This window comes from Callithrix jacchus, chromosome 14 (genome assembly GCF_049354715.1).
Source record: "Callithrix jacchus isolate 240 chromosome 14, calJac240_pri, whole genome shotgun sequence".
NCBI classification, from domain to species: domain Eukaryota; kingdom Metazoa; phylum Chordata; class Mammalia; order Primates; family Cebidae; genus Callithrix; species Callithrix jacchus.
The window spans coordinates 77,606,645-77,622,353 of NC_133515.1; the positions used below are offsets into that span (position 1 = coordinate 77,606,645).

Consider the following 15,709-nt stretch of genomic DNA (forward strand, 5'->3'; position numbering starts at 1 on the left):
AGAAAAATCTGTAGTTAAGAAATGTGAGAAGGCTAGGTGCAATGGGTCATGCCTGTAATCCCAGCACTTTGGGAGGTCGAGGCAGGAAGATTGCTTGAGTCCAGGAGTTCAAGATCAGCTTAGGCAACATGGAGAAACCAAATCCATACAAAAATACCCAAAAAAAATTAGCTGGGCAAAAAAAAAAATAGCAAGGTGGTACAAGCCTGTAGTCCCAACTACTCATGGGGCAGAGGTGGGAGGATCACTTGAGCCCAGGAGGTCAAGGCTGCAGTGAGCCATGATCATGCCACTGTCCTTCAGCCTAGGCAACAGAGTGAGAGAGACCCTGTCTCAAAAAAACAAAAAAGTGGGGGGGATATAAAACTAAAGAGCGAACTAATGGTGATTATATTAATATAATGGGATTATAGTTTTCTTTTCTCCATTTTCCAAAATGTTTGTTATTCACTACTATTTTTATAATGAGAATGTTAAATTTGCAAAACCCTATAAAAATTAGACTGTGTGTTAAATTATATCATTCTTCTTTTATATATAAAAAGACATCACAACATAGCATTTAATTCTGATTTTAATTTCCATAAGATTAACCCTACAAAGATTTCTCAAAGAAATCTGAGAGCCTTCAAACTACATCTTTGTTTTGTATTACATGTAATAGATTCCCACACATGAAAAATCATAAAATGAAGGCTATATTTTGCAACCACCAGTTAAGTACTGTTTAGAAGACTATGATATTGAATAAATGAACCTGATTTTGCTTCACAGTATTTATCTAAAAGAATTTTTGAAAGATATTTATTTTCCATTTTCTGTAAGGAAATGGAAAATAAATTCTCTCTTTTTCAATCTGTAAATAAAACTTAATGAGCAATTTAGGATGCAATATCACAATATAATTATTCTATAATTCATCTGATAACCCAAAAACACCTAAGAATAGGACAATCTATAGGACAGAAGTTTCCACAAAGCATTCGTCTGAAATCAGGTTATTTTGAATAATGCCTTGACTTTTGAATTCAATTCTAGAAGCAATTTCCATAAACTAAATCAGGATTACAAATGAAGATATTCCAACACAAAGACTTGTAGGATTTTGTTTAGATTGTCAATGGTTGATTCATCCAGATTTTCTTCATTGTCATCCATGGTGTGCCAGACTTCAGGGAAAGGAGATGGTATCAGATGCAGAATTGGAACACCTTAGTAAGAAAGAACCAACTTGTAACTATGTGCATTACTCCAGTGAGTAAACTAGAAAGTGTCATTCTTCAAGCAGAGGAAGCTCTGTACCATATAAAGACAGCTGATAATTCATCATCATCTATGTACTTTCTCATATCCCACTGTTGTACTCCAAAATCACTCACTCATTAAACAAATGTTAATTAATTCAGTAAATAATTTAAAAGCCCCTACTATATACCGGTTCCTGTTCTAGAAGTTGATGTTTCATTAGTGAAAGGGCAAAGCCCTGCCCATATATAGTTTATAATCCAGTAGAAAAATAATCAAATAAACAAATATAAAACATAATTTTAGGAACTGATAAGGCTTATGAAGGTAAGTGCTACTCTTCTAGTCTTGCCTTTGTCAGTAAATGGTCTGCATTTATCCAGGTGCTCAGGTCAGACTTCTGGAAATCATCCTCAGCTCTGCCCTTTCCCCACGTCCCATGTACACATCTCACACACATCCAGTTTTAGATTTTCAATGTGACATCTAAATATCATACTGATAAGCAGCGTTGAACCTTAAAGCTTTAAATGTTGTGTCTGAATCATACCTGGTGTCAATAAAGATCAAATGAAGGACTTCTTCCCTACCATTCATTTTGGTTTACGCATCTGACGTCTAGCTTACCAGCACATAATCAAAAGACACATATGAGTGAAAGCTTATTTATAGCACAATATGTATATCTCTTTTTTAAAGATAGGTGTTCATTTAAATTAATTTTTATTTTCTGATTCAGGTCATTCAAAATAGTTTTAGATTGGTTCAGATCATTAGTATCTAAACTTAGCATAGTCAATCTTTAAAGATGGTCTTAATGAATCAAAATGTATAAATTATTATTCATGTTTAATTTACTTCTCAAATATCTGCAGCAATTAAAGACCTGCTAAGTTTCACTATGGAAGTGAGCTGTCTCACTGACACCAGAAAGCTAAATAAGGTTTGGGGATGAGCAAAGATTGAAAATATTGATCTTGATCTCCTCTTGTGAGTGGATAAGTGACATATAATCTTAGACTTTCAAAACGAACATAAAATACAATAGGTTAAAATATGTGCATGCACACACATGCACATGTACACACACACACACACACACACACATTACCTCTTCTTAAAAATGGAATATGATCATCCTGTATCACACCTCCATAACTGTAATTCTGGAAATACTGCCTCTCCAAAGAGTGATCCTTGAGTAAACCCAATTCATGAAGTTCATGTTCTGTAGATGACAATTAGGTGAACTTCTATTTTTATCTGATTGAGACTCATACTGTATCCTTAATGAGTTTGAAATCTTACCATATGTCCATAATTTTTAAAAGATTATGCAACAGCAAGCACGGCCACACCCATGACAATAAACATCTGGGTCGAACACGAGTGTATACATTTTGGAGCAGGAGGAGAGAAGAGTCACACGTGGCTCTAAACTGACAGATGAGAACCTCCTTAGAGGTAGAAACTCAACAGAACAATGGAGAGACAGAGAATGAAAAAAACAGAAGACAGGTAGCTGAAACGGGGGAACACAGGTGCAGGTATAGATGCTTATAGATCCAAGATGCTGCATAATGAATGCCTTAGAGATACGGAGCTCAAACAGAATAGAGATGAAGTATATCAAGTGACCATTCTATGGAAAGGGATACCTAGTGTGACCTACATCAGTGGCTCTCAAAGTTGTAATACCTGATCAGCAACATCTAGGAACTTGTCAGAAATGCAAATTAGCTGCTCCTACTCAGGCTTACAGAAATTCTGATGCTGGAGTTCAGCAATCTATGTGGTAAGAAGCCCTACAGGTAATTCTGACGCACTTTAAACTTTGAGAACCACTGGCCTGCATAAGTCATGATTCAGGTCATTTAAAATAGTTTTAGATTGGTTCATATCATTAGTATCTACATTTAGATACTAAATGATGAATAATCTGTAGTTGGTTCAGATCATTAGTATCTAAATGTAGATACTAAGTGATGAATGACAGATCAACTAGGGTCTGGAATTGGAGACCAGCCTTGCCAACATGGTGAATCCCGCCTCTACTAAAAATACAAAAATTAGGTGGGTGTGGTGGTGGATGCCTGTAATCCCAGCTACTCGGTAGGCTGAGGCATGAGAATCACTTGAACCCAGGAAGCGGAGGTTGCAGATGACAAGAGATCACATGAATATTATAAGACAACCAAATGAAATTTCCTAGGATAGTTTTTTTTAATTGCTAAATTTAAAGGGTAAAACTAAACCAACTAGTAAGCAACCATATATAATATGATTCTAGGAGCACTGAGAAAGACCTAATCACCACCAAAAACAATATTCCTGTCTGTTTATTGGTACTTATAATTCCTTTACAGTGAGACACAACTTTTTCTTGTACAACTAGAGATATGGTTTGAAATGTAAATACCAGTAGGAGGGGCAGCACAGTGGGTTAAAATTGCATGAAGGTGCAAGTCATTGGCATAACTTCATTCTGGTACAGGACATAATAAAAGTACACAAAATCCTTGAAAGAAAGCCAAACTCAGTTTTCAGGGGCAACCATCAAAGTAAGGAAAACATGCTGCAAGGAAGAAGCCCAAGAAGTTTGTATTAATAATATCATCATAGCAATTTCTTCAAACTAGGAAATGAAATTTGCCAACGATGAGTATCTGAAGTTCAGATGCAAGTTTCCCTAAGAACCTAGACAAATTATTTACCAATGGCAAAGTGTGAGTTATGATGGCAGTGTTTTTCCCACTGCTTAGAAGTAATGCAAGTCTATCTTGCTCCAAGAAGTTTATGTTGTGAATAAGGAATTTCTAGCATGGAGTTCTTGCCTTCAACACAGCCCCCTGGCCTGGATTCTACAATAAAGATCAATCTCATTTTCATCTTTTCTTGATGTCTGAAGGGTTTGTTTCGTTTTGTTTCGTTTTGTTTTGTTTTGTTTTGTGTAGGGTGGAAGCACAAAGGCAAGAAGTTATTCTCCTTTTCTTACTCCAAGCCCCAAGCCCCTCTTCTCAGCCATACATACACACGTTTCCTGGTCTGGCCTGGTCTGGTCTGGTCTGAGCTAATCTACTCCCATTTATTTGACTCTAAATCTTGAAAGATCTGGCTTTCTCTTCATCCTGATCTCTTACTTCTCTGGAAAATTGGCAGAGATTGTACTAGATTTAAAGGAAAATAATATCTGGATAAGGTAGAAAATAGAAAATGGCAAAGACAGAGATGGAAAAGAAAGAAAACTAAAGAATATCTTTTCGTATCTTTGTAAGGACTTCATCTTCATCATTAGCCAACATGCTCTGTTGAGTAAAGTTTCCTCTAGCAATACATTCTACATGCTTCAAACAGGACTCTGGGAAAATATTCTCAAACCATTTTTAAGGATGCGCAAACATGAAATACAGTATTTTATGTTTCCAAGTCAAAATATAGTTTCATGCAGGAAAATAAGCTGGGCTTAGTACAAAGATGAAAAGAATAATAAACTAATCAATCAAGAAATTTTTTGAGACAGAGCCTCACTCTGCCGCCAAGACTGGAGTGCGGTAGCACCATCTTGGCTCACTGCAACCTCCGCTTCCTGGGTTCGAGTGAGTCTCACATCTCAGCCTACCGAATAGCTGGGATTATAGACGCCTGCCACCACACCCACCTAATTTTTGTATTTTCAGTAGAGACAGGTTTTCACCATGTTAGCCAGGCTGGTCTCAAACTCCTGACCCTAGCTGATCTGCCCTTTTGGCCTCCCAAAGTGTTAAGATTATAGGTATGAGCCACCACACCCAGCCAAATTATAAACTTTGAATTTTAAAATGTAGTATTTGTCAGTAGAAAAAAACTATGTTTTCTTCATTAATAACAGTCGTGCTTACCAATTGATTGAAGTCTTTCAAACCATCTGGCTGAGTTTGGAAAAAAATTGGGAAATGTTGGGTTTGGAGCACCAATCAAATCCAGTAAGACCAATAAATCCTAAGGGAGAAAAAGTATTGTTTAATCACCGTCATCAAAATGTGTTTTATGTTCATCAATAAGGAAATACAATCAGTCAAAATTAACTGCATTTTAGTAATCGAGAATAATGTGGAGAGCTATATGAATGAACAAAAGATTTACTAACATTTTATGCTAATTATTTTGGAAAACTCTTTAAATCTTGCTGATGCAATGTGGACAAATAGCAAAGTATTGATTCTTCATGTATGTGACTTCAAAAGGATATCATTAAGGATAAATTAGAAAGAACTTAAAGTATAATAATAAAAAATTAAAAAAAGAAAGAAGACATTTGGATAAATATTTTGTGGACTTTAAAAGCATACATTTACTTTATTTTCAGAAAGGAGTCCAAGCCTGTCTGATCTTCTATTCCACTCTGTTTAGCTATTTGATCCTTAATCTGTAATGATACAACTCCCAAAGGAAGGCACTTGGATGTAACTATTTATTAATCAAACAGTATCTAAGAAAAGTTCCTTGTACAGGAGCTATATAACATTGTGTCTCTGGATCTCCATTTCCTTGTGTATCAAATAAGAAGCTCAAACTAGCTGATCTCTAAGGTTTTCTTCTGGTTATAGCTCTCTATCATCTCATCATGAGAACTCTCCAAAGACTATTCACTAGATTAAGGCCTCCTGATTTATCTAAGTGAAATAATGTGCGGGTAAATATTTAGCATACATTCTAACACATAGTAGACAAATATTTTCAGAGTCTGTGATCCTAAGGACATAGCATGAATAAATTCATAAATGAAAATTCAATATATTCATTGTAAGAAAAATAGACTTCTTTGGCTTGTTATATAAATAAGTAACTTTCTTCTACTACTGATCAACCAGACCTCTCCTCTTTATCTGAATGTTTTTTGGCCACTTGGGGACAAGTGAATAAATGAGATGCTGACCATATTCCCCTGACCCATTAGGAGTTGCCAATGAACAACAGGAGGAAGCAAATGCCAGCATGAGGTGTGTTAGAGTTATAGAACACACAGACTTTGACCATTTGGACTTTCATAGGGTGAAGATCAATGACAAGGCAAAAGACAGGAATGAGTATGGGTGCTGGGAATAAGCTATCAGTTCACAGATGGAGTGAGGGTCAGGAATGGATGGAGGCACTGGGAAGAGTGAAGTCTCAAAGGTAGCATGAGGTTCCAAGCTAGGGCTAGTGAAGATGTGGGGACAGAATAAAGATCAAATATGAGAAGAGAGTCAGAGTCAGGAGAGGATTCAGGGGTCAGGGGAAGGATCAGGGATGGAGTATGGGCCCAGGAAAAGGGAATGAAAATGAGGCTGTGTGTTGTATCCATTACTTAGTAATAATAGCAGGGTTTTAAGGCAGCATCAAAATATCCCCACCCCCATGTCAAAAATGCCACATCAAAACCAACACATCAAACTGTCTAGTCACACTGGAGGCATGGTATAGCTTTGAAGCCGCCAAGGAAATTCTTCACCCCCACCCCTCTCTTATTCCATTTCCCAAAGCCCCATGTTCTTCAGACTTATAAAGCCCTCAAAGAAGGGGGTTTCCCTCTCCACCTCCATACAGTACTGAGGGAATGTGCTCCCACTGGGCCCAACTGAATCTGATGCTCCTGTAATCTATTACATCATGTTATCATTTTAATTAAGCTCAGTCAAACATGGTTTCTAACCAGGAATTTTTGTTTGTTTTATTTCGTTTTGTTTTGTTTTGTTTTGTTTTTTTGATAGGGTTTTCCTTTGTTACCTAGGCTGGAGTATAATGGAGTATAATGAAGCAATCATAACTCACTGCAGCCTCGAACTCCTGGACTCAAACAATCCTCCTGCCTTAGCCTCCTGAGTAGCTAAGATTACAGGCATACACAACCACACTCAGCTAATTATTTTATTTGTTGTAGAGACAAAGTCCCCTTATGTTGCCCAGTCTGGTCTCGAACTCCTGAGCTCAAGTGATCCTCCCTCCTTGACCTTCCAAAGTGCTGGGATTACAGGTATGAGCCACAATGCCGGCTCAGAATCATTCTTTTTAGCTCTGGGATTCCTCGAAAACCCAATGCCTGCCAAGGAATGTTCTATCATAAACAGTCTGCTCCAAGGAAGCTCTGGCATTTTTAGGTCTTAACTTGGCTTTTGCAACCTTTTTCTTAGAGGTAGAGCCTACAGCTACAACGCCATGGAAATTGCCCAGACTAACCATGCCATGCAGTTGGCTGGTGCCTCTTGCTCCAGGTGGGTGTGGGGTCGATGCCATCTTTGCAGCTAAGTGTCGAGATCCATAGAGAGAATCTTGAGGAGACCAGTGAAGAAAAGCCTCTTCCCCATCAAAGAAAATCAGCTGAAGTGACAGATCTGGCTTGGAGTCTGAAACATTCTGGTAAAAACAATAAAAAGAGAGCAAAAAAATACTGTGATGATGGGAAAAAACAGCATGATTTTCAATTAATTAGGCAAAAAGATGGATGTGCCACGAAGAAAAACATCAAAGGAAGTGAAACTATGCCAAAATGCATTCCACACCACTTCCTCTTCAAATGTCAGCACACCTCCCACAGTCTTCACCCATATAAACCATGTTCTTCCATCCCCTCTGAAAATGGAAGTCTTTTATATTTTTTCTTACTCCTCATAGAATTTTGAAACAATGAATGTGCTGTGATGAACCGTGTGACACACCACCCACTTCCCCTACAGGAGGGTGTGTTGCCTCAGCTGCTGGGAGCTGTCAGGCACTTTAGGAATGGTCTCAGCCGCACCTCCTGGGAGTGTCCTACATCCAGTGTGGGGGTACTGGGGGCTCTCATTGTATCTCCAGAGCTCCCCAGGGATTGGCTAAAGCTGTTGTTGAACCTGCATTACAGCTCAACTTCTCCCTCTGTCCAATACCATTTCTTTCCCTTTCCTGACACCCAAGGCCACTCCCTAATAAGTGACCTGAATGTTAAACTCCATATCAGAGGGTGCTTCCTAGGGAATCCAACCTGAAACTACTGTAAATCTTTCTTGCTTCTCACCTTATTTAAGTCTTCAATTTTGTACTGAGACTAGTTTGAAGAGTCTGCCCCAGGAATGCTACAGAGACACAAAGAATAGTAACTATAGCCCTTCCCTTGAAATAGCCTATACTTTAGTTGGGTAGGGGAGAGATAAAACATGTGAGCATGGCAAAATGTGCAATAGCCACAAATGTAACATAAAAGTCCTCTGGAAATTGGATAGAATGAGAGGCAAAATCCTGGGCTGTCAAGGAAGGCTTTATGAAAAAGACAGTATTTGAACAGAACTAAAAAGAGTGAGTAGGATTCTGATTGACTTTACACTTTACTCTGTCTGACAGTAACTGCTGTCTTTCAGATTAGTCCTGGTCCTCTAAACTCCAAAATCCTTCAATCCCACTAGAACTCTAATCTATTAGAATGTTTCACCTTTTCACAGTCCTTCACCTGCATAATGTCCTCACTTCACTTTATATTTTGCTTAAATTCCAGTCAATCATTCCAGTCGCTCCTCAACTCCATTGCCCCTCTCTGCCTTGGTCAAACCTTCATGGCAAAAACAAACATGAAGTCCCACTCTCTACCTACTTTGTGCCAGCACTCATGCAGCTAAACCATGCCAGAGAAAAAGTGAATAACCAAACTGTCTGGCCTTGCTCAAAGATCATGACCACAAACCTCATGTTGGCCTTTCATGTTGACTGGCAAGTCACACTGTATTTTCTTAGTTCAGTCACTCTGGCACTCTTCTAGTATTTCACATTCCTCCTCTCCCTGCCACCTCGCCCATCTTCATTCGCAACCAATGACCTTGATTTCTTTCTGTCATGCTCATATTAGATGCCAGTCTCTGCTTGTGCACAAAATCCTATCCCTTCTCATCTGCTCAAGGACATTGCTCTAGCAAATGCCATTACTCTCCTTCATCATAATTTTTCTATCTCTGCTGGATAATTCCCATCAGCCAACAAACATGCTGCTTCTCTCATCTTAAAATGTTTGACCTCACTCACTGTCTCCACCATCAACTGCCCAATTTTTTGATTCCATTTATAGCAACGCCCCTTGAAGGAGTTGTCTATTCATGCTGTCTCTAATTCCACTTCTTAAACTTAGCCCAGTTGGGTTTTATCTCTACCGTGTACTGAAACTGCTCTTGTCAAGAACACCAATGACTCTACATTGCTACATCCAGTGCTCAATGCTCGGTCTTCATCTCTCTTTACTTATTGTCAGCATTCAACATAGTTAACCACTCCCTCCTAGCTACACTCTCTTCATTTGGTTCCTAAAATACTGTATTCCTACCATAGTCAGCACTAATGGTTCCCTTCGTCTCCCTTCTGTCTTAATGCTAGAGAGTGCTGGGGGCTTGCTCCGTGGTTCTCTTCTCATCTCTGTCCACACTCACTGTCTTGATATCTCTTCTTGAGCCTTTAAATCATATGTGTGTGGTTGTGTGTACTGTCTTTTGTGTGTATGTGTGTATTGTGTTGTGTGTATTGTATAATGCAGAATTTTTAATATAATTATTTAAAGTAATAATAATATTGTAGAGATGGAGCTTTGGTATGTTGCCCAGGCTAATCTCAGTGTATATATTATATATAGTATAATATTATATTATTATTATATGCACACACAACACACACACACAAAACAACATACAAACACAACACAACACACACATACAAACACACATACAACACAACACACACATACATGTATATATCAATTCCAAAAACTGTATCTCCAGCCCTAACTTTGCTCCCAATCTCTAGACCACATATTCAGTTGCCAAATGAAGATCTCCACACAGACATTAATAGACACCTTAAACAGCATGTCAAAACTCAACTCCTGAGGTTCCCCCTGAAATCTGTATTACCAATAGTCTCTTCAACCAAATGGACGGCAACACCACCCTTGTGGTTACTCAAACCAAAAATCAGTGGGGATCTCTCTTTCTGTCTTTTTCCCATATATACACATACGACCCCATTGAGTTCATCCTGCCTCTGCAAACTTGTTTCTCACCATTCCTCACCACAGGCCTCTCTTTCATTTGCTTTGTTTTCTCTGAATCTAATATGTCTTCATCATTATGTGGTCAAGTGTTCCCGAAACTATCATACCTTTGTTTCTCCTGTGTCTGTCTGGTTTTGTTTTTTAAGAATGGGCCCAAGAGATAGCATGGGGAGAAATGCCAGATATAGGTGAAGGGGAGGAAGGCAGCAAATTACGCTGCTATGTGTGTACCTATGCAACAATCTTGCATGTTCTTCACATGTACCCTAAAACCTAAAATGCAATCAATAAAAAATAAAATAAAAAAAGAATGGGCCCTTCAGGAGCCCTCTCCTGCCTGTTCCAGTCTGACCTGACCACTAGGTCTGCTGCCCATCTGTTATCTTGGGGCTCCCCTCACCATCACCCTGCAGACTTCTGCCTCTACTACATGGGATCCCCACTGAGCTGACCTCCATGACTCCCTCTTCCTTGATTTCTTTCTTTATTTTACTAGAGCACAGCATTAAGCAACTTCTGAGGGAAAAAAAATACAGTACATGGGAGTGAAAATTGTTGAGATTTATCTCTGAAAATGTCTTCATTCTATTTTCCTATTTAATTTGTCTGAGTCTGAAGATGCTGGGTTGCAAATTATTATTTAAAATATTTAAGGCATAGTGTTATTGTTTCCTAGCTCCCAAAGTTTCCATTGAGAAAACCAATGCCATTCTCATTCCCGATACTTTTTATATGAATTACTGGAATTGTTACAATTATTCTCCGGAGGTCATAATCATCTTCTTTTTTGTCATTCTTCTTTCTAAAAAAAAAAAACTTATTCTACTTTAGGATCCAACTATTTTATGGATTCTTTTTTTATTTTGAAAATAGAAATTTTAATTTCCAAAAGCTCTTTCTTATTGACGGATTGTTCTGTTATTGCAGCATTCTGGTTTTATGTCATAGATATAAAGTCTCCTCTTATATCTGTCTAAGAATGTTAGAATAGTATCCTTTAAGTTATTTTCTGCTCTATTTCCTCCAACTTCATTTTTAAATTTGTATTATTTGTTTTGCTAACCTTTTTTTTTTTTTTTTTTTTTTTTTTTGTTAAAGATGAAGCCTCACTATGTTACTCAGGCTGTTCTCAAACTCCTAGCCTCAAGCAATCCTCCCACCTCAGCCTCCCAAAGTGCTAGGATTACAGGCATGAGCCACTGCTCCAGGCCCTTTTTTTCATGCTGGAGTCTGTCTGCAAATGTCTGGGCATCCTTTGTGTTCATTCATGTTAAAGAATAAGATATTGAAATGCTGGTTGGAGACACACATTGGTTGGCTTTGCTGAAGGGCAATCTGGTGCCCAGTCAGTGTTTTCACTGAGGATTACCGAATGTCACTCTCTGGAATTTTTTGGTGAGGTGGTTCACATTCTTTGGAGAAGAATCCTCCAGTTTCCTATCTGATGGGTATAAGGCAGGAGAGGGCTCCTGAAGGGCCCATTCTTTTTTTTACTGTAGATCTCACTGTTCGATGTGTAGGCTTTCACCTAGTCTCCCCAGTTTCCATGGGGTACCTCACTGCCACCCTCCTCTATACTTGCTGTGTTCTCAATTCCATAACCTCCATGAGTCAACTTCTCTAGAAAAATATTTTCTCATCTCTGGCAAAGACCCAAGGGTCACTCACCTGCCTGCCTGGTATGGGGTGGGAATCTCTACATCCACGTACTCCTTAGACAGACTTACAAACACTCTCCACTCCAGCCCCTCTCTCACCTCTGCCTTCCTCAGCTTGTCACATCTCAAATCTCTGATCCTTTTTAGGATTCTGTCAGGGAAACCACTGACTTCTTCCATTTCCTTCCCTTTCCAGGGCAGTGTGAGTTTTCTCCAGTCTGATATGGCATCTGCCATTTCTCCATCCAACTTGTCTTCATACTGTGGTTCCCATTCACAGATGTTCTCTAGTTTCTTCAAAAAAAATGGAGTTTCCACCAGTTGCAGTGGCTCACACCTGTAATCCCAGCACTCTGGCAGGCCAAGGCGGGCAATCACAAATTCGAGACCAGCCTGATCAACATGGTGAAACCCTGTCTTTACTAAACGCTGTCTTTACTAAAAATACAAAAATTAGCTGGGCGTGTTGGCATGCGCCTGTAATCCCAGCCACTCAGGAGGCTGAGGCAGGAGAATCGCTTGAACCTGGGAGGCGGAGGTTGCAGTGAGCTCAGATCATGCCACCACACTCCAGCCTGGGTGACAAAGTGAAACTCTATCTCAAAAAAAAGAGTTGCCTTGATTGTTTTAACAGTGATTTCAAAGGAGAAAAAAAATTGTTTTCATCATCTGAAAACTAAGTTAATTTTCTATGCTAATCATTTCATATTGCTCCTTAAGTATGCCATGAGGAAAGGACAGTTTATTTTGTTTTCTGTCCTCCATAATTCCTGGAGAGCATTAAGCAAAGGACATGTTTGTACAATATAAAGGCACTCAGAATTTAATAAGCATTAAATAATTAAACAGATTTTCTCATTGGCAAAAATTGTAAGATGCTTACTTTCAGTAGAGACATTCTAAGCTTCCAGTTGTTTAAAGGGCCTTAAAGTTCTAGTTCCAAATCAGACAACATAATCACAGAACAAGAGGCCAGAATGGGACAGGTTGGGACAAGAGGCATTCTGCTCATGCCCAGGGCAGAGACAAAAGTCAGTAGTTTTTATCTCTTGAAGCTTGACGGTTCAAGTACCTCAGTGAATCTTCAACAGCTGGGTCACTCCAATGATCAGTACAATGATTTAGTCTCATTCTGTTCTCCTCATATCCATTCATTTATCCAGCAATAAACTGTTGAGGACATTCATCCTGAGTCCCACAAGGCAACCTGCTTTATTTGCTTCATTTCAGGATTGACAGAAAAATAGCCATGGCCTTCATTTCTAGTAACTCAGCCTAGTACCTTGGAGCTAGGAAAATCTGACTGGCCTGATGAATGAAGGTCTTCATGGTAATGCCTAATGACCAGTGTTAACATAGTGGATTACCTGCAGTCTTTCCCCATTCAAGGCTGTATCAGTTAGTTAATGCCACAACAGAATGGAATAAGCCACCCCAAACACAGTGGCTGACACTACCATTTTGTATCTTCCTGAGATACATAACCTCTGTTGGTCAGTGAGGAGGGAGCAGCTGATCTAGACTGGGGTTGACTGGGGCAGCTCTGCTTCGTTCTGCAGTCAGCAAGGCTGGTTCTGCTCCAGGTGTCTCATCCTTCTGCTGGGACCGGCAGGCTAGCCAGGGCATGCCATTCTCATGGTTATGGCAAAAACACAGGAGAGCAAGCCCAAAGGCACAGGCATATTTCTAGCCTCTGCTTGTGTCACCTCTACTAACATTCCATTGACCAAGGCAAGTCAAATAACCAAGTCCAGAGTGAAGGGATGAGGAAGTACGACAGACTACAGTGGGAGGGCATAGCAAAGTTACCAGTCAGAGGAGGTGGACGTGTAATTACTGTCCTATTACTGGAGAGAAGAGGGCTAGGAAGAGTTGGGAATAATCCAGTCTACTTATCCAGCGCGCTTTCAGGTCACTTTCTACCACCATCTACCCAATTCCTGACAGCTGAAGAACTTAACTCCTCAATACAAATTTAGTTACAACGTATAACTGGAAGAGTAAGTTTGATACTCTCAAACTCTGCATTCAAAATAGCCTCTTAAAAAAATTCCCACCTCATCATTTACCTCTAAAAGAAAGGATTTCTATGAGAATGTGTATGTTGATTCAAATTTTTAAAATAATTACCCCAATCCAATAACTCATTCAGAGCTTTCTATTAATATTTCTGTTCACCAAAAGCAGGTATGAGCTATCTGGGAAAAAGCAAAGGAGTTCAGGATGTATTTTCTCACTCAGAGAAAATACATCCATTACACAGAACGATGTCTTCAAGTCATACTTCATTTTGTGTCCTTATACTAGAAGAGCAAACATGAAAAATTAGACTTTTTTATCAGCTTCTGAACTCCCTCATCCAATTGCTGGGGAAGGAAACTAGTTAAAAGCAGGGCAAAGCACGGGACAAAGGCATTGTAGAAGGTTCAAAAAATAAAACAAACCAAAAAAGTGAAAAGGAGACTGAGAGGGTATAAACAATTCTTGCTTTCTTCAAGTTCTGCATATACAGCAAAAATAGAACCAAATATCTATTACTTCCATTACAAGATAAACCTTTACTTCTTTACCCCCATTGTATCAAAAGCTGGACCCTCATAAAGCTCTGTCTGAGGAGGGAACAAAGTATTTGTTACCTGTGAACAAAGTTTTTTGTTTTTGCTTTGTTGTGTTGACTTGGTTATGAGTGATATCAGAACAAAATGTCTTCAACTTGCTTAGCACTTTTTTCCAATAGACCCTTAAGAACACCAGGACTAAAATAACATCTGAGAGTCCCAGAAGTATTTTGAGCTGAGAACATAACAAAAGCTCTGCTATGCTACATAAAATGGAGCTGAGATTCACAGATAATAACAATAATGCATTTCTGCTTCATGCTTTTCATCTTGATAGGCCTGAATTACCCACTCTCCACTTCAGAACCACTTTGCGAAACTCCCTCCTCCAACCCAAGCACCACCGTCTCTCAGATCAGAAGGTTGTGATGTCTCATGGCCACAGAAACAAGAACAATTCTCATACCTGAAATAAACTTCCTCCTTCATTTTGCACGAAGAAATCTGGCATTTAATTTAATTTGCATTCACGGCTGGGAAATCAGGTGCCAATTAATGAATGCATTGCCACATATCTTAGGTTTATTGCCCATGGTTGATATGCCAAATCATGTAATCTTTCAATCCATACTCATAATAAAAATGTACCAAAAGTCTCCATTTCTAAATGGCCTTCTCATTCCTACAAGGATTCTAGAATTCACTCTGAGTTACTGCTAATATACTTGATCCCAGGAATCAACAAGCGGAAAATAGATACCTTTAAGGAAAGGAGTTGCTTGTCTAAGGCACGAGCAAGTTCCAGCATCATTGCACACGGCACCGCTGAATCAGTGGCTCCCACAAACACTCTGTTGTCCCAGTGGGAAAAATACTTGGAGTCATAGTGGCAGGCGAGGACCAAGTGTCGTTTAGCAGTGGGATTGAGGGTGCTGATAATATTTGAGAAAGACCGGTACCCATAGGGCGTCTGACTCAAGAAGGTGTCTATTTCCAAGACCCAGTCAGCCTGAAGCCTCTGAATTCGCTGCATGATGTGCTGATCAAAACAAAAACCAAAAATTTAGATCTAAATGAACAGCTTTCATTTGTTAACTGTGATTTTAAAACCTAAGTAATGCCTTTCAAATTAAAATTGCAATACAAACTTATTGTATTAATAGCAATATTGTTGTAATTAATAATTATTTTGTATTGTTATCACAATTAATAGCATTTTTCCTGTT

The 15,709-nt window shown here is 39.0% G+C and overlaps 1 protein-coding gene across 5 annotated transcripts in view; it reads right to left on the bottom strand.

The window, feature by feature from the left end:
- Positions 1-556: 556 nt before the first annotated feature.
- QPCT (glutaminyl-peptide cyclotransferase) overlaps positions 557-15,709 on the bottom strand; it is a 40,735-nt gene continuing 25,582 nt past the window's right edge. For 2 of the 5 annotated variants that reach the window (XM_008980854.4, XM_002757848.6), the window contains exons 3-7: positions 15,244-15,522; positions 7,441-7,617; positions 5,124-5,223; positions 2,357-2,473; positions 557-1,211 (exon numbers count right to left, since the gene is read on the bottom strand). In XM_008980854.4, coding sequence (XP_008979102.1) covers positions 1,066-1,211; positions 2,357-2,473; positions 5,124-5,223; positions 7,441-7,617; positions 15,244-15,522 — 819 coding nt within the window. In that variant the 3' untranslated portion in view covers positions 557-1,065. The remainder of the gene's footprint in view (positions 1,212-2,356; positions 2,474-5,123; positions 5,224-7,440; positions 7,618-15,243; positions 15,523-15,709) is intronic. The other 3 variants (XM_078349481.1, XM_078349482.1, XM_008980855.5) reach the window with 2 other exon arrangements.